Genomic DNA, 18,964 nt, shown 5'->3' on the forward strand with positions numbered 1-18,964 from the left:
CATGCAGTGCTCTTTCTGGAAAGGGCGTTTTACTTAGCAGATTTAACCTTCGGTAGGAGAAAGCGTGGCAGCCCAAGTGGCTACTCCTGTTCTCAGACTTGGGAGGAAAGGAGCCCTGAGCGGCCTCATCTCTCTGGGGATGGTCTTCGGGGGCGAGGAGACTGAGTAGGGGATAAAGGGAGTGAGGCCCTGGGCTCCCAGAAGAGGAAGGGTGTGTCCTTTAAGAGGCCTCTCAACCTTCCCTGGCCTCATAAACCTGAAATCCATGAGGACCTGAAACGTGTAAGAGCTGCGATGCTGACTCAGTAAGAGTTAGAGGCCAATTTGCATGATGTTTATAAGGTGATTTAGCTACATGCGGCTTGATAGTAGTAAGAACAGCCTTTGTTTCCAACCCATGCCTCTTTTATCTCTCCTTCCACTAACCCTGAGCACTTGTTAGTCAAACTTGTAATGATCATCTTACTATGTTCCTTATGCTGTGTACCAGTAACTCAAAAGATGAAGCCAGCCTGTAGCCCCTTCCCCGTAGAAAAGTCAGGCCTGTGGCTTGCAGGTAGGTGGGTGTTTGGAAGACATCACCCAAAGATGCGCCATGGCTGCCCCCGATTTGGACAGAACATCCTCAACATAGGCCCATCTGCCTCGCCTGCTTGTATGACCTATTTCCTAGCTACAAATGGCTAGCATTACCTGTTCTAAACATCTGGCATTACCTGCCTGCTTAGTCACCTTCCCTCTGGCTTCAAACAGCTGGAGAACTCCACCCCCATCCACCTCCGATCCATCCGGGATCCCTCCCCATTTTTTTGGGAAGGATCCGGAGGTACCAGATCTACAAGTTCTGATGTCTTTAAAAGGATGAGCCTGGGAAATAAGGCGCACTTGAGAGCTGTGACATTCACCTTGACGCTAGTGGAAGTCCGACAGCCAATCCCATTTTGGCCTCCAACTGGGCACCATGAAGGCCTGTGTCCCCCTGATACTGGCCATGCTCTGCGGCCTGGCCTGGGCAGGTAAGTCATTATCTGGTGGAGGTAGAAGAGGTCCTGCATAAAGAAGCAGAGATTTGGGGAACTTGGCAGAGGGTGAGAGTAGTGGGACAAGGGAGGGTCAGCTCCGTCCTAAATTCACGGGAGCACCTTGGACCGGTCCTGGTCTGAGGTGCAGGAGTTGCCTCTGGAGTGGAGTGGACTGTGTGAAGGGAGTTTCAGGGCTGATGGACTAATGTCCTGGGAGACACTTCTTGACAGCTTGGAAGGCCAGCCCCAAACATTCCTTAGTCCAACCTGACTTTTGATCTCACCCAAGGTTTGTTTTTTTGTGGTCATTGTATGGTATAAAGCTGGGGCTGGGGTCTGCTGGGTTTGAGTGGCCTGCTGCCCTTGGTTACCCCCTCGGCTGCCTGGGAATAAATGAGGTTGTCTGGGGTGGGACCTTTCTCTGAGATGGGCAGGCTCAGGGGGAAACGGGAAGGAAGAGCCCCTGACCAGGAAGTGGGCCGTGTGCTACCTGGGGCTATGCAAGTGGTCAGGGGAATCGGTCTTGCCCCAGTGTGAGGGGGATTAACACATAGAGAAGGGTCCTGGCCCACAGCTACTAGCGGTGCAGGGGATGGGATGGGACCAGCAGAGGAACAGGAGCCCTTTCCTGTTTAGTAGCTACGCAAAGGGCTGGGGCCCTGTGTTAATTGTGGCTAATGAGTGAGTGAAACCAAGTGCCAAGGGAGGGGGCTGAGCTGAGGCGTGTGGGGAGAATCCTTGTCTGCCTAGAGGAGAAAGAATCAGAGCTTGATACCCATCCCACCCAACCCAGGCAGTTCCTGTATTAGGACTGTTGTAAGGACTAAATAAGATAATGTGTTAAAAGCACTCTGTATGGGGTGAGATCCGAATGAACTGGGGCTTTGATTATGACTATAGATATTCCTGTGAGAAGCTTACTCTTGGAGTCATTTCCAAGTAGGTGGTGGATAAGGGGACCCCTGGCAGGATTCCTAAGTGGAGAGCCTTTGGAGGGGAAACTGCTCCCAGGCGTCCAGCCCTGGATGGGATCATGTACCTCCACCCCGGCGCTCATTGCAGAGCAGCCGGGAATCAGCTCTGGCTGGGCCCTGCCTGGCAGAGAGCCAGTGGTAGAGAGTGAGGGAGGACAGGAACACTTCCAGCTTAGTGTGAAGGAGTGGCCGCAGGGTGGATACATCCCCGTCTCAGGAGAGGACAGCAGCTCAAGACTTTTGGTCTCTGCCCTCGTTGGTTTGGCTCAGTGGGTAGAGTGTTGGCCTGCGGACTGAAGGGTCCCAGGTTCGATTCCGGCCAAGGGCACAGGCCAAGGGCACATGCCGTGTTGCGCCTGGGTTATGGGCTCGATCCCCCCCAGTAGGGGGCGTGCGGGAGGCAGCCAATCAATGATTCTCTCTCATTGATGTTTCTATCAATTGAAATCAATTTAAAAAATAAAATAAGAAAAGACTTTTGGTCTCTGGTGAGGAGGGGGGCAGAGGCCACAGGGGTTTCGGACATGCAGGTGGAGCCTGAGGGTGGTGATCTGATCTGGCTGTGGGATTGCTGGGGAAGTGAGGGTGGAGTGGCTGATGCCACCTTCTTTCCTCAGGTGGGAGGGAAGAGGCTCTGCTCTTGTCTATCCTATTTCAACATCTCAGAACTTTGACGCAAGAATGTGAATCATACTGGGGGGCCTTTGGCTGAAGTAGGAAGCTGGTCCTGGAAATGAATTTTCTTAGTTGACTACGTCTCCATGGAAACCGCATCTGGGCCCCTGTAGAGGCACAGATGTAGGTTGCCCCAACCACCAGAGGGGCACAACACTGGCATATGGGGACGCCCAGGCTCTGTTGGTGGGCAGAATGGATAGGGAGTGAGCATTCATTCTAGCATCTTGACATCTTGGAGGGTGCAGAGAAATTTAGTATTTTATTGGGGTGGGGTGGGGTGATCATGGCTAAGCTCTTCATGGGGAATGGAGGAAGAATCTGAGTCTGAGAAGAAAGGCCAAAACGAAGAAAGGCCGAGTCAGAGAAGGGGCAGAGGGACGAGGGCAGCTGGTGGCTGGAGCAGGGACTCAGGTGCCTGGCCGGTGAGCGAGGCCCACACAGCACTGGTGTAAACAGTAGGCATCGGGTGGTGCACTGGTGTGAGGAGTCAGGGTGAGTGTCCCCAGAGCAGCACAGCAGGGAAAGTCCCTTTGAGGAACAGCTCCTCCCACCCCTCCCCTCCACCCCCAAATCCCAAGGTCGTCCTGAAGCCTAAGCTTACTGAAAGCGTGCAGGATCCCGGGCCAGGCTCCTTGCTGGGGACACAGTTCTTGAACGACGGAGATGAAGACGTCCACTCAGCTGGGGCCGGGGGTGGGGGTGTTCTCCTGAGCACCACAGAGCTGCCTATTCACTCGCAGCCCGTCTCAACGGGTGCCAGCGGCTGGAATGAAGCGAATTCTTTCCTCGGACTCTGCTGATCTGGCCCATTCGACGCTGCCCTGTTTTGTCTGAATTCTCTCCTTCGGATTCTGGGTGTACTGCCAGGCTGAGCGGGCAGGCAGCTGACCGAGCCTTCCTCCTGGGCTGAACACTTCTCCTTAAGGTCTTCCCGTTCAGGCTCTAAGGGAGCATCGCTTAAGATTCAAGAGGAGTTCCCTTGGGCCTGAAGGGACAGGGGCCTGGGGCCTGCTCTTTTTCAGGGACAATTCACTGGATCCGAGGCCTACCTTCCCGGCCACACTGGAGGCCCTGTACATGAGGTGAAGTTGCCTCAGGCCCTGGGTAACCTTGACCTGACACCTCTTTGATGTAAGGAAAACAGACTTACAGTGGGGATGTCAGCTAGGAGAGACTGTCAGCAACATTCATCGTGGGCACCCCGGCCAAAGGGAAGGCATAGCTGAAACCCAGGGAGGGAGTAGCCGGTTAGGCATGTGGGTGGGAGGGAAGACGGCTCCAGCCAGTCTGAATTCCTGTCACCTTGAAGACAAGCATAAAACTTGGCCACTGTTTATTTATCTCACAAACACTTGCGTGGCGCTAATCTGTCACGCACTATCCTAAGTGCTTTACAAATACTAACTCATTTAGTTCTTGTAAATATTCTATGAGATAGGCTCATTATCACACTTTTACAGATAAGGAAACCGAGGCACAGCAGGTCAAATAACCTGTCCACGATTGCATGGCCAGAAAGCAGCAGAACCAGAATTCCAGCCCCAAGCAGTTGGGTGCCAGACTCCAGGTTCTTCCACCTCCCTGCTGTGTCACCCTCATTAGCACAGTACAACCCCTCATCCCAGAATCCAAAGCAGTAACTTAACCCGTATCTGAATATTCACCTCTGCCCTAAACCCAGGCTAAATTGAGGTGCTATACCTGCATGGGATCATAATTAGAACCAAAATCCCGAATCTAGTCTAAGGCAAAACTGGGCTAATTTCTTCTCTCCCAGTCCTGACACATTCCACAACCCTGAATGTGGTCTTAAAGCTATCCCCAATGCTTTACCCAAACATGACGACAAAAATTGTTATTTTATCAATAAATTTAACTCAAGCCCAAATCCTAACTGTAGCACTTAATCTAAACCTAACTCACCCCAACCCCGGCCCAAATTAGGTTTCAGTTTCCTCATCCACACAAATTCCGGCACCGACAGTAACTCTGACTCTGATCTTGACATTCTCTAACCCACAGCCTGACCCTAACCCCAGCACTCGCTGAATCCAAACCTCAGGAACCTCAAATGGAAAGAAAGGCTCTGTTATCCCCCTTAAAGCCCCGAGTGGAAGGAAGGGCCCCACAGCCAGCTTCACCCCGGCTTGCACCCTCCACTGTCTTTGCTGCGGTGGGCGTGGTGGGACTTGTTTTCTTAGGAGTGGTGGTGGGTTTGTACCATTTAAAAAAAAAAAATTCTTGTCCTTATGCCCCTGTGACCAAAAGCTTGTTTCTGCAAGTCCTTTGGCTGGAGTACGGGATGTGGTCTGTGGTTACATAACGGCTTATTCCAAAGGCCAATTCTCACCCACACCCGCCTCATTCCCCACCCTGAGATAAACGAATCTGAGTGCATTCCAAAGATTCAAGAAACAGAAAGATGTGACTGTGGGGGGAGTAGGATGCAGAGAAGACCAGATGAGGAAAGAACAAAGAAGCAGAAAAGGGACAGGATAGAGGAAGGGGATGGGTCAGGGTCAGGGGGCAGAGGGATCCCTTTCATCTACAGGACAGGTGAATAGTGGCCTCGGGGCCGCGCCCAGCCCACAGACCTCTTTATCTGGTCTGCCTGAATTTTTTAAAAATTGGAAAATTTCACATAAAAATGAAGGCTTCTCTTGAAGAACTAGAGGTTGTGGCAACACTGAGCCTGTATCCCAACATGGCAGCAGGTGGCTAGAGCTGATGGTGGCTGCCAGTTTCAGGCTGGGCATTAGTCCCAAATTTGCCACAGTCCCCACCACTTCCTACTGCCTTCCTGCTTCTTCACTCATTTATGTCACAGGCCTAGCCCCGTAGGCATTTGAGTGTGTGATCCTGCAGTATTGGGTGGGTGCTGGGCATAGTGCATTTGGGACTGTGGAAGTACTTCTCCCTTGCAGACAGCAATGACCTTCCTTGCCAGGTGGGGTCCCAGCCCTTGTCTGTGAACCCTCCAGCTAGGGGTACCTTGATGAGGAGAATAGGATCCTCAAAGGGCTGAGTTTGTGACCCTTACCGCCCATAGGAAAAATGGAGTCATGCGCATCGCGCTGTAATGAGAAATTTAACCAAGATGCTGCCTGCCAGTGTGACCGAGAGTGTCCCTGGTACTGGGACTGCTGTGACGACTACCAGCACCTGTGTACTGGTGAGGCTCCTTGGGGGGGGACGGGCGCGGGGTAAAGGGTCTGGAAAGCACAGTGGGTTGAGCCACGTCCATGCCAAGCCTGCCCCAGGGGCTGCTGGCTTGGATGGCCAGCAGTCTAGAACGGGATTCAGGACTGATGCCGGCGCTCAGGGGGCCCGGGATGAGGATACTTGGGCATGCAGCAGGGACCAGCAATTTAGACACCACTTGTCCCAGGTATTCTAAGATGTCCCCAGTGTAAAACCCCAACTTAAAATAAAACAGATGTCATTTACCTGGATTATCTGTCTGAACTATCAGGATTAATGATGTCTTGAAAGTTTAAGTAATTCCCCAAAAAGTAAAATGATAAACATTTCATTTTATTATGTATTCCAATACCAATGGTTACTCAACACTTTAAATAGCAAAAGTATAAAAAACGGCAGCATACTTTTCCCACGTGCATGCCCCCAGGGAGACTGGGCGACACAGTGACGGTCATAGCTCACACCACTCTTCCTGTAGTGAGTAGGCCGAGTGGCCGCAACATCTCCAACCCTCATTCCCAGTCCAGCGATTAAATGGGACACGCACTGCCCTCAAGAGCCAGTCGTTCTTTTGTTACTTCAATGGCACGGTCTTAAGTGAGTCATTTAAAAAACACACACATCATTTTGAATAACCACCTGGTTTGCATGCTGCCGATGTTTCAGACTTTCAGGTAAACGATCGTCCGCTTCAGGACACAACGCCTAGCTAGGTTCACTGCCAAACCATGTGTCCTGACTCCCAATTTGGAAAACACGGTCCCTGGAGCCATGGTAGATCATGGCCCGCGAGATCACTGCATACGGCTGTGCGCCTTGTGCACTGTGCGAGGGCACCTGGTGAGAAGGCAAATCGGATCAACATTGAATCTGTGTCTTTCTTGCTAAGCCATGTGCCTTGGGCAGATCTGTGCCGGCTGAAAGAAAGGGGTGACTTCTCCTAATTTGCCCAAAGGTGGTGTCTGCTGACCCAGTCCTGTGCCCACAGAGCTGCTTCCACCCAGAAGGGACCTTTCTTCAATTTACACAAACACACCCATTTCTCGCTGGAATTCTGCTGATCGGGCGCAGGCGGGAGCACAGGCCCAGCGCTCCCTGTCAGAAGCTGAGCCGCCCCTTTCTGCTGCTGCTGTGCCCCACTCAGCAGACCCGGGAAGGCCCGTTCACCTTAGACCATCGCACTCGCATGTCTAGATAGAGACAACACTCAGCCAGGAGCCGTTGAATCTCTCTCTCTCTCTCTGACGTGCAACTCAAAATGTTACCAATGATGGTTGAGACCCTAGATCAGCTCACAGAAGTCTGTTGGCATGAAATGTAACTGAGTTTAGCACCCTGTGAATCGTCAGCGCTCAGAACACAGCCTGGCACAGGGCGCGTGGTCAGAAGATTCCTGGTGACTGAATGAATAACCTGACGGGTGGCTCTGATGGTAATCACACAGTGTTACCCAGCGAACTCACGCATGGATCCCCAGTCACTTTGTCAGAGCGTTGTTTCTTTGGGGGAAAGTATTCCGCCGTGCGGTGAGCAAGGAGCTCAGGGTCCCAGGAACATCCCTCCTCTTCCTCCCCACCCCAGCTCACCCGACTCAGCCCAGGGCAGAGGCTGCAGTCACGCAGCTTGCAAGCCAAGGGGATGCAGCAGCAAGAGGAATGGGCTTTTCTAAACACACACTCCCCCGAACGCAGGTGGCCTTTGTCAAGTGTTGCAAAGAAAGAAGGGAAGCTGGTTTCTCAGGAAGCAGTCCTGATTCCTGGAGGCCCTGGGAGGAGCTCACTCTTGACTCCGATGGGGAGTTAGGACAGGTCTGGCATGTTCCCAAGGAAGGGCCTTGTCATTTGGAGAATGTCAAGCCTGTCCACCTATCATAACCAAATCAGAGTTTCCAACCCAGAAGGGACCACCTCCTGCCTCCCCCTCCCCTTTGTGCAGATGAGCATACGGAGACCAGAAGGTAAAGTGGTAAGGAGGGCTGTCACCTGGGGAGATTCTTTTCAATAATGGGTCCCCTGCTGTCTTCCATTTTCAGTTTTTCTCCTCCTTCCCTTGGTATTTGTTCATTGTTCCCTAGCGCCTGTTTCGTGTTTTCTTCTACTACACATGCTTGTCCCTGAGGCTGGGGGGACTGAGAACCAGAGATAAAGGGAGGGGTCCCTCGGGGATAGCTGGTGACTTTACTTCTCTGTTTCAATTGAAGAGGACCCCAAAGAGCCAAAGCCGTTCCTGGAGCTGGAGGAAGAGATGGAGGAAGAGATGGAGGAGGCCCCGGCTAGCAGTGAGTCTAAGGGGACCTTCAGGATAAAGAAGGGACATGAGAGGGTGACAGGGGAGGGGCAGCCATATCAGCGGCAACAGGCCGAGGCCTACGTCAGACAGACCCTAAGTCCAGCACCTGGAGGTGGTAAGAGGGGCTCGCTGGACTCAGGATCTGGGCAGGAAGAAGTCTGAGGCCCTCAGCAGCCTGGGGGTGGGGGCTCTGGCAGGAAAGAGGGCCCTCGGCCCGCGGAGAGGCCGGAGAGGGAAGTGGAAGAGATTTTATTTTTAGAGTGGGGAGATTATAAAAACACAGGCCAGAAAGGAGAGTTGGGCATCAGAAAGGACTTCCTGACTGTGAAGGGTGTGGACCAATGAAGCTTGTTTGTTTCCCTTCCCCGGAGATCTTTGATAGAGTCAGGAGAGCCAACAAAGCTTAAGTGTGGGGAACTAGCCGTGACCCAGCGACCTCTAGAGGTCCTCAGGGCACACACCTCCCTCTGCTCTCTCAGCCCTGTACTCAGCACCCGACTCCTGCCGGGGCCGCTGCCATGAGTCCTTCGACAAGCACCACCCATGCCACTGCAATGCCCGCTGCCCAGAGTTTGGGAACTGCTGCGAGGATTTCGAGAGCCAGTGTGGCCACGGTGAGTCTCCTGCTCCCTTTAGCCTAGCCCCAGGGACAGGGGGACCCTCCAGAGCAATAGTTCTCCCAGTGGGGTCCCTGGGCCGGCAGCATCAGCATCCTCTGGGCATGTATTAGAAACGCTTCACCCTGGACCTACTGAATCAGAACCTCTGGGGGGTGGGGGGGCGCGCGCGCACGAACCTGTTTCAACAAGCCCTCCAGGTGATTCTGATGCATGTCAAAGTTTGAGAACCTTCCTAGAGGAAGGGGCCAGCATGGACATTGTCTGGACATTCTGTGGGCAAGGCCAGGTGCTGATTTTAAGGATCCTTAAGGCTCAAGGCCCCTGTCCTCTGGCCACTAGGGGGCCTGACTGCAGCCCCTCTCCCTTGCTGTCAGCTTGTGGAAGGTGCCTGAAGGGGATGCATTCAGACAGATGCCTCCTTCTGTCTACCCTCTGGCTCTGAGACACCCTTCCCCCAATCCCTCCCAGAGGGCTTCTCCCACAGCAGTGACGCCATAACCACGGAGGAGCTGCAGGCCATCTCTGAGAAGATCTACAGGGCGGACACCAACAAAGCACAGAAGGAAGACATCATTCTCAACAGCCAAAATGCCATCTCGCCCTCTGAGACCAGAGACCAAGTGGACCACTGCCCGGAGCCGTGCGTTCCCGTCATTCCTCTCCTGCAAAGTCTCTCCCCCTCGCTTGCTTCTTTTGATGCCTCAGCTCTTTCATCCTCCAGGCAGGGGGATCAAAGGGAGAGCAAAAAAAAAAATAGATCTCCAGAGGCAGACAAAGCTACCTTGAGGGACTGTGGGCATCCAGGGGGGAGGGTTTCTGTGACTGGCCAGGCTGAGAACGTACCTAACCTTCCAGGAGCTGAAGTGTAAGGAAAGAGCGACCTCATGCAGGCCCCCAAGAGCATCTGAGGTCCCCACGCTGCTCCTGAACCCAACCCTCCCAGGCCTGCCCCGGCCCATCTAGCAGTCCTGGAGGGGTTTCTGCGCTACCTTCAGGCCTCTTACTGGGCCACCCTCCGCCTCCCTAGGCTCTTCACATATGTCAACGAAGAGCTGCTCTCCAAGCCGACCTACGCAGCCTTCATCAACCTCCTCAACAACTACCAGCGGGCGACGGGCCAGGGGGAGCACTTCAGTGCCCAGCAGCTGGCCGAGCAGGACACCTTCCTCAGAGAGGTCATGAAGACGGCTGTCATGAAGGAACTCTACAGCTTCCTCCATCATCAGAGTGAGTGAACCTGCCCCCGGCCCCAAGGCAGTGCTGAGGGCTTGGGTCTGTCTGCAGGAGAGCCAGGAACCTCTGGGGCCTCCACAGTGGGGAGAGTAAGAACATGGGTGGGGACTACATGGAGGCTGGTGTCCATTGGATGATGATGATGATGATGATGATGATGATGATGATTGTTTTAGTCCTCACCTGAGGATTTTCATTTATCTTTAGAGAGAGAGTAGAAGGGGCGGGGGGGGAGAGAGAAAGAATGTCAGCGTGAGAGAGTCACATCAACTGGTTGCCTCCCACACTCGCTCTGACCGGGGCTATAGATCAAGCTTGCATCTGAGGTACATGCCCTTGACTGGGAATCAAACCTGATACCATTTGGTCCAAGGGCTGATGCTCTAACCACTGAGAAAACTGGTCAGGGCTGGGTGTCCATTTTTTAAGGGGGAAGGGAGAGAGGGCCAGAGAGAAGCCCAAAAAGATCATGGACCCCAGCAGGACCCAAGACAGAATCTTCTGTCTGGCCTGGAAGTCACCCCATCTTTTGATTTACGCTCAGCTGCCTTGTTTACCTCCCACTCACTGCTTCAGTCTCAGGGTTCTCTGCAAGGCTGTGAGCCGGCCCGCTCCACCCAGGGCATGGTCAGCCACCTCAGCCGATCCCAGCTCAGCACCACTTTCCAGGCTTACAGCATCCCTGATTCTACTCCTTGCTCCTGCTAAGTCCAGGAAGGAGGACGGCCCACTCCACTTTGGTTGTTGTTGGGGAAACAGCAACAGAAAATCAACAAAGGTTCAGAGGGGAAGGTTCTACCAGGAAAGGTTCTGATTGGAGTGACTCCAGAAACATGTGAATCAGACCAAAAAAGGTCAGGGCTGCGGAACTTCTTGGCATGGGTTGTGTTTGTTAGTATCCTCCAGATTCCTTTCCTGCAATCCAGGCAGTTGGGCTTTGCCTCAGAGCGGCTCTGTCCAGGTCTTCCCTCCCTGGCCCTCTGGTCTCGGCTATGCATTTGGTCCAAGGGCTTCTGCCTTGACTTAGTAACATGCTGTTTTTTAGGTGAAGTCCAAGGCACATTTGTAATCCCTATGAAGAGGAGCAATCCTTCACCGCCCCCTGGTGTTCTCTTTGTAGTAAACACTCGAGAGAATCGGAGGTCCAGGCTGAGCCCTTCAACTTTTCAAATGAGATGGAGGCCCAGACAGACTAGATGACTTGGCTGAGGCCACAAAGGAAGTTGTAAGCAGAGCCAGGCTGAAACCCAGGGTTCCCATACGGAAGCCAGGCTGTTGCATTACTCACCCTGTCTTCATCCCTCTCCCGGTCCAAATTCCACTTGTCTTTAAAGTTCTAGCTCACATCCCACTGCATGTCTGAAGCTGTGCTTGCCGCAGCTCCCGGCTAGCTGGCTTTCATCATCTCTTCAGAGGTCAAGGGTTTGGGGTCTGGCCCCAAATAGCCTTGGTCCAGAGAGACTGGATTAGAGTTCGGCTCTGCCACTTACTAGTGGAGTGACCTTGGACACGTTATCCTACTTGTCTGAGCCTTATCTGTGAAATGGGGTCTTGGAGGACTTACGCTTGTAAAGCACCCAGTGGAAAGCCTGGCGCCAAGAAAGTGGTTGCCATTCAGATTGTGAGACCATTCTGTTATTCTGTGCATATTGAGTCTTGTTTTCCAATTGTGTGTTAAGTCCTTGAAAGAAGGGACTATGTCTGGTATCACGTTTGTATCCCCTCCACACAATTCTGGGCAGTGAACAGTTGGTATTTGATGGCTCCTTCATTCTGACCCCCAGCCCTGACCTTTTCCTTGGGTCCCAACTGCCTTTTCGACATCCCTACCTGCCTATCTAATGACATCTCTTCGGAACTTCGTGTAAAGAGGATCCTGCTTCTTCCTCAGTTTCCCCCATCCCATAAATGACACCGTCATTCATCCAGTTGCTCAGGTCAGAAGCCCAGGAGTTATATTTGACTCTTCTTTTTACCTCACTGTTCCCCCATTTCCACTTCCTCCACCAGTAACATCTATTATGTCCACCTTCAAAATCTATCCCTGGCCCTGGCTGGAGTCGCTCAGTTCGGAACATTGTCCCATGCACCAAAGGTCGCTGGTTTCCAGTCAGGGCACATGCATGTCCAGGTTGAGGGCTCAGTCCTCAGTAGGCAGCCAATCAACGGCTCTTTCCCATTGATGTTTTTCTTTCTTTCTCCCTCCCCCTTTCCCTCTTTCTCTAAAATCATTAAAAACATATTTATTTTAAAAAATCTACCCCTCATCTGCCCACTTTTCACCCCTCCTCCATGGCTTCCACCACAGTCTAAGCCACCACCACTTGTAACCTGGACAAAGTGTTAGCCTCAAAACTGGTCTCTCTGATGCTCATATGCCCTGCTGACTTTTTTTTGCACACACAACCGGAGTGATTTAAAAAAATGTTTTTATTGACTTCAGAGAGAGGAAGGGAGAGGGAGAGAGAGATAGAAACATCGATGATGAGAGAGAATCATTGATCGGCTGCTTCCTACATGCCCCCTACTGGGGATCAAGCCCGTAATCTGGGCATCTGCCCTGATCGGGAATCGAACTGGCAACCCCTGGTGCATGGACTGATGCTCAACCAACTGAGCCACACCAGCCAATCGAGGAGTGATTTTTAAAAATCCTTTGTCTCTGATTAGTGCTATCTTCTCAGAGAAGCCTTTCTGATCTTCCTTTTCTGGAAGAGCTCCTACCCCCATCCCCACCTCCAGTCATCATGGGATAATCTTCTTTATTTCCTTCATAGCACTTATCTGAAACCATATTGTTTACTTATTGTTTATTTGTTTATTATTTGTCTCCTCTACCGGAATGCAAACTGTAAAGACTGTGATCCAGTCCTGTGATTCCCTGCTGAATCTTTCACCTTTAGATCTGGGCCTCGCACAAAACAGTTGCCCCATAGATCACTGTTGAATGAACAATTGAATACATCTGTTGGTTGAACCCATGTGTCTCTTGACATGATGGAGCAGGTGGCCCTTCCTTCCTTCCCAGGATCTGGTCCTGCCTTCCCCTCTCTTAAATCCTCTATGTTTCTCTCCCCAGACCGCTACAGCTCTGAACAAGAGTTTGTCAATGACTTGAAGAACATGTGGTTTGGGCTCTATTCAAGAGGCAGTGAAGAGGGGGACTCAAGTGGCTTTGAACACGTCTTCTCAGGTGGGATCACTCTGCTTGGAAAGAAAGAGATGGAGAGATAGCTTCCCTCAGGATTGGGCATTGATGAACCCGCAGCTGCACCAGCTAGCAGGGAGGGACACGTCTACGCCCAGGCCGAGAGGGTGGGGTCTGAGGAGTCACTGTTGAGGAACAGTCTAAGGGTGAAAGAGGGCCAGATGCCGGGCTCCCAAGGGACACATGTAGGAAGGGAGACATGTTGCGGGCCATGGCTGTCTACCTCTGAATGGTCCTCTGCTTCCAGGGCTTGGTCAGCGGCTTCCCAAGAGGGCCTTGGTCTTTCTGCCCACTGCACTGACCCAGAAAGCTCCCAGCAAGTCTGGTTTGCTCTTGGAGGAATGTATCTCAGACTGGTTACCAGAGTCAGCCAGGAGGAGGAATTTCCCCAAGGGCTTGAGCTGAAAGGGGGGCCTTCTGGAGGTAAAAGTGAGGAATGCAAGGGACTCTGAGCAGTCTGGGCAAGGGGCTGAGCAGGTGGAAAGTCTAGGAGCCAGAGACTTGAAAAGTGAGACAGCCTTGGCATGGGAGGGAGAGAGGGGCTAGAGGGGAGGCCCAATCACCCACGCCGCACTCTTTATTATAGGTGAAATAAAAAAAGGCAAGGTCACTGGCTTCCATAACTGGATCCGCTTCTACATGCAAGAGAAGGAGGGCCTGGTTGACTATTACAGTCACATCTATGATGGGCCTGTGAGTACTGAGCGCTGACCCTGTGGATGCCTTGTTTAGTAGCCAGACTTTTTGACCTCGTTCTGCATTCCGAGCAGTCAGACTTGTCTCTCACCCTGACCTTCATTGGTAGCTAATGGGGATTACGAACTTGACTTCCACATCTGCTGGACAGTGGGTTTAGCCAGCCAGGACACTGGGATTCCTTTCCAAACCGCGAAGGCTCCCCAACTGCAGGGGCAGGAGGCAGAGGGCACCATCTCTGGATGGGGCTGCAGGCAGGGCAGGGTTCTCAGAGGGGAGAACCAGTCAAGCAATTACTTCCTGCCTGAATTTTCTTAGAATGTGGTGTCAGCTGGAAGTTTCATCAGGCTAGTCTGAGTTAAACTTTTTATAAAAATGAAACCTTTACTGCCCGGTGCCAGAAAATAATTTGGGAGTGATAAACGATCCTTTTCTTCCACGTGTGAGGGCCATAGGGAACAGATATGTCCCTGTTCCCCAGGCACCGATCATATGGATGCTGACTCTGGCCTCCCTGGGAGACACGCACTGACAGCTCCAGACACAGGGTCGGAGAGGGGCTTACACACGGTAGTAGGAGTGACTGTTTATTTGAAGAATCCAGCCTCCCCTGAAAGTTCACACAGACACCCATTGGCCCTCAACAAATCCTGGCTGACTGCTGCCGTTTGCTTCCACTCTGTCAGCCTCCACTCTGTGGCATTCATACCCCCTCTCTGTCGGCAGTGGGAGTCTTACCCTGACGTGTTAGCCATGCAGTTCAACTGGGACGGCTACTATAAGGAAGTGGGCTCAGCTTTCATCGGCAGCAGCCCCGAGTTTGAGTTTGCACTCTACTCCCTGTGCTTCATCGCCAGGCCAGGCAAAACGTAAGTACTGGGCCAGCCAGGCCAGGGGGGCAGGCTGGGGCCGCAGGCTGGCCTCAGCCAGGACTGTTGGGAGACCTGGATTCTGCCACTCGGTGGCTCAGAGGGTATGGACTGGGCCTCAGGGTTCTCACTTGGGAAATGAATCCATCAGATTGGAGGCTGCCAAACCTCATCTTAGCCGAAGAACTGCCACCCCTCTTTCCTCCAAGTGAAATCTTATGAGGACCTTAATGTATGCAACAGTGAGAAATGGAGTTGCCCTGGTGTTCCAAGCCTCTCTGATTGCCCCTGAGGCTGCTTGGGGGAACCCTGAAGCCCCAGAGAGTACTGTTGAAACCACTGGGCCTCATGTGCTCTAACATTTGAGGACTGGGTCCTGTTACCTCTGAAACCCTATGCAGACATTTAATTTCTGGGGGTTCAGCTCTAGAGTCTGGGATTTTAGAGTACTGCTCTGGGAAAGATGAAAAGCGTTTTTTTTTTTGTTGTTTTTTTTTTTTTTTAAGAAGATAGGAAATAGGCATGGATTTTGAAAGGGCTCCATGCAGCGTGGGGAACTGGAGGCAGTGGCTGAAGTAAGCGGTGGCAGCCTCTTAGAGGCCTGTTAAGATAGTCTGGAGTTCTGCATGAACTGGGCTTGTTCCTTCCTGTCTGGGGACAGGGGTGGAGTGAAGCAGGAACCCATGATTTGATGATCTTTCTCCACAGGTGCCAGTTAAGCCTGGGTGGATATCCCTTGGCCATCCAGACCTACACCTGGGACAAGTCCACCTATGGAAATGGCAAGAAGTACATCGCCACAGCCTACGTGGTGTCTTCTACCCGATAGAGCTTGGGGCCAGAAAGGGGCAAGAGGGCAGTGAGAGCTTTTGCGGGACGGAGATGCTATCCACTCTGGGCTGGAGGGGGGATGGAGGAGACTGGGAGGGATTCCCAAATCCAGACATGTCCATATGGGAAAGAGAGAAAAGATACAAATTAGAGAAATGCAGGGAAACAGTCAAGGCTTTGTCCTCTAGCATTTTGGAAACGGCATCCAGACACAGAAGGTGGGGCCCTCCATAGCTCTTTGCCCTGACGGAAGTTGGAACTGTGAGCAAGTCCTTGACCTCTCCAGGCCTCAGGTTTCCTTTTAATGTAAGGAAAGGGGCTTGCCCCCTCTCCTCTTTTTTGGGGTTGGGGAGAGGGCAAACCTGATGAATTATTACTGTGAAAGTGTTATCAATTGTTCTTAGAAAGAACGGCTGATAGACATTCAAGATTACTATAATGGCTGTTATTGTACACAGCTCTGCAAACAGCAATTCAGCCCTATGTTGGGGCCTCAAAGAAATCAGGCCATGGAAATCAAGCATGGGTATTTGGTCTTTTCTAGGGTTACATCCTCTCAGAGGAGGGTCTGGGAGAACTCCAATGCTAGACAGAGAGGATCATGGGTTGACACAGTGAGTGGGCTTGTAGGGAGTGGACTTCTCCAGGCCTGGCGGTTTTGACAGCCAGCTCAGTAAATGCATCAAGAACGTTCCTGCTTATAGCTCTTTAGTGCAGTTACAGAACTGTATTTTGATCCCAAATAATCTGTGAAAGAGTTCCCCCATCGGAGGATTTTGCATCAGAAGAAAGGAGCCTATAGCTTGGTGTCATAAACAATTATTTTAAGGCTTAAGCAGCAACAAACTCTAGAAGGGAAGACCAGGGAGACTGCATTTCAACCTCAATTATGCATTTCTCCCCTAACTCCACTGAGAACCAGATGCTGTTCCACAGAGCCAGGCTTGAACTACAGTTTAGAGGGTTTGAGTCTCCAATTAAAGGCATTTAAGAAAATTTGAAATGTGTCTCTTTTTTGCAACTGGCCTTCCTCAAATGTCTGTCTCCCTGCTTTTGCCCAGGAACAGGGCTGGGAGTGGTACTTCTGCTTTCAGTGTTTCTTCAGGATGGCTTGGAGAACATGGTATCTTGGTGAAGTCCCTGAGGTCTCACCAAGTTTCTCTGGCAGAGATGGGGAGAGAATTCTTCCTGGTGGACTTGTAATGTGAAGAATGGGAGGAGTGTACTTCTGGCTTCTGGTTCCACATATAGGAGTTTGGAAGTTGCCAGTCCATCCTAACAAGTGAAAGCAGAACAGACTGAAAAACCAACAACTCTCCTTGGGATTCGTAAGAGAAGAGAGGACACAGGCAAACCCCTGCCCCCAAGATTGGAAAGACAGGAGACTGTAGATAGGGCTTGCTGGAGAATAGATTCTGGAGCAGAAACCAGTGCTTTTCTCCAACACAGGCAGGAGAAAAGGAACCATTTTGAAATATTCTAGAGCACTGTCTTTCTTAAAGCCTGCTGTCAGGGGAAACTAATTAGTCAGAGCTTAACCTGAGAGTGTGGGGGGAGCAATAACATTTGTTAAAGCTCTTACCATGTCCCAAGTTGTGCTAGATAGGAGTTTTACATTCATTTTCTCTCTCCAGTAGGTATTTTTTATCTTCACTATTTTAATTATACCTAAACAACTGAGATTCAGATTATGCCTCATTTTACAGATTACATTCTCAGTAAGTAGCAGAATCAGGGTTACAAAATTCAACCCTTTTCCTCAGGTTATAGTGAGCCTGGGTTTCTAGCCGTACTGATTCATTCATCCTTCTTTCAAAGGATACTTACTAAGGCTTGGGACAGAGGTTACTGGTTGCCCCTCAATATCTGCTCTCCTCTTCTTCCTTATTTATTGAATTCTTAGTTTTTAGATAAGCACATGACTGCCCAAAACTAAAAATGCTCAAACTCCCTTGAAGAGAGAAGGCTGCCATTATAGGCATAGTTTTTTGTAGGCCAATGGAAGCCTCAGAATTAGGTGCTGATGGCCATGGAGACCATTGGACTAACTCCTCTCGCTTTGATTCTGTTCTCAATAAACAACTGTCTTGATTATTGTGAGTTGAGAGAGAAAGAGAATTCACTCAAGGGTCTATGAGGTGTTACCAGACCAGCCAGGTGGCTCTTTCCTCTCCCATCTCAATTGACTCTGTCAGAATTAATTTTAAAAATACAGTTGCTTTTGTTAAGAACATCTATACATCAATATCTGCTTTAAATTTTTTACTATTAATTTTTAAAACAAAAAACTCTTAGTTATCTATTCTCTTAACACAATAACCAAAGTAAATTTACTAAATTTCATTAGTAAATATTTTAATGAGATTAATGATTTGACCACTATGATTTTAAAATACAAAGATACCAAATAATTATACAGTGGGAAAGATGTGCTAATAATATGACCTTGTAAGGGAGGGCCCGAGGGAGGTTTTTCATTGACCATTACCTGGCTTAGTGGTTCCCAACCTCAACTGTAGAGCTATATCCTGTGACTTAAAAAATCATGATGCCCAGGTTGTATAAATTAAATAAGAATCTCTGAGATCAAATAAGATCTCTAGAAATCAAACACCTTTTCATACTCCCTAGGTAATTCCAAAGTCTAATCAAATTTTTGAGAGCCACTGATCTGAATTTTTGGGCTAATGTTTAAGATCATAGAGCTGTTTCAAATGAAAAGTTTTGCTTATTTGTTTTCGTGGAATTTAAAAATTATTTTTGTTTTATTTTTTTTTGGAGTTGTCATAAAAATAAAAGAGAAATAACTCATATAAGAAGTAGAAGCAAGAAATGTTACAAGCTTCGTATTCTTTCTGCTTTGCAAGCCAGGACACATCTAAAGACAGACCTTAATACTCACACATGTTATAGAAGGACTCAAAGATAGACACAGAAAAGGAGTTTACTTGCAAAGGTGGACTGAAGAACTGGTTTACCAAAAATAAGCATTTAAGGTGGGGAGGGGAGGAGGAGAAACCTTGCAAAATTGCCAGAGTTACAAGTTTACATCGTCTGTTCGCGGTAGAGAAACAGTAACTCTCTCACCTGATTATCATCCTCACAAAGATCCAAGGCAAATATTCGGGATTACGTAGTGTGAGGGAAGTCCAAGGAAAGATTCAAGGCATTACACTTTGGGAAACAAGTCAGGACGACCCTGAAGGTTTTGGGTAACCTCCCGTGAAGTTCAGTCAATGTTGGAAGCAGGCAAAACGTCCCCACTCTGCTTCAACACACCTGCCAACTCCCTCTTCAGGTTTTACCTTCTGCGCACGCTCCTGGGGGCGGGGCGGGGCGGGGC

The 18,964-nt window shown here is 50.5% G+C and overlaps 1 protein-coding gene and 1 long non-coding RNA gene across 2 annotated transcripts; one reads left to right on the forward strand and one right to left on the reverse strand.

Annotated features, from left to right (window-relative positions):
- The first annotated feature begins 900 nt into the window (after positions 1–900).
- Positions 901–16,368, forward strand: ENDOU (endonuclease, poly(U) specific). Its single transcript, XM_054718474.1, has 10 exons — positions 901–1,016; positions 5,724–5,846; positions 8,076–8,153; positions 8,644–8,778; positions 9,253–9,424; positions 9,812–10,011; positions 13,097–13,210; positions 13,812–13,918; positions 14,648–14,790; positions 15,499–16,368. The coding sequence occupies exons 1-10, from the start codon at positions 962–964 to the stop codon at positions 15,617–15,619; spliced, it is 1,248 nt and encodes a 415-aa protein (XP_054574449.1). The 5' UTR covers positions 901–961; the 3' UTR covers positions 15,620–16,368.
- Positions 16,369–16,430: 62 nt separating this feature from the next.
- Positions 16,431–18,875, reverse strand: LOC129149657 (uncharacterized). Its single transcript, XR_008556510.1, has 2 exons — positions 18,709–18,875; positions 16,431–16,896 (listed from the first exon to the last, which is right to left on the reverse strand). It is a non-coding gene; the product is annotated as an uncharacterized LOC129149657 (long non-coding RNA).
- Positions 18,876–18,964: the final 89 nt, after the last annotated feature.

This window comes from Eptesicus fuscus, chromosome 7, assembly GCF_027574615.1.
Source record: "Eptesicus fuscus isolate TK198812 chromosome 7, DD_ASM_mEF_20220401, whole genome shotgun sequence".
Taxonomy (NCBI): domain Eukaryota; kingdom Metazoa; phylum Chordata; class Mammalia; order Chiroptera; family Vespertilionidae; genus Eptesicus; species Eptesicus fuscus.

Excerpts from the sequence above, each read along its gene's own strand:
- ENDOU (XM_054718474.1), top strand. The coding sequence starts at position 962 with ATGAAGGCCTGTGTCCCCCTGATACTGGCCATGCTCTGCGGCCTGGCC. Across the intron at positions 1,017-5,723 it reads CTGCGGCCTGGCCTGGGCAG|GAAAAATGGAGTCATGCGCA; the intron begins GTAAGTCATTAT and ends TACCGCCCATAG. Across the intron at positions 5,847-8,075 it reads CTACCAGCACCTGTGTACTG|AGGACCCCAAAGAGCCAAAG; the intron begins GTGAGGCTCCTT and ends TTTCAATTGAAG.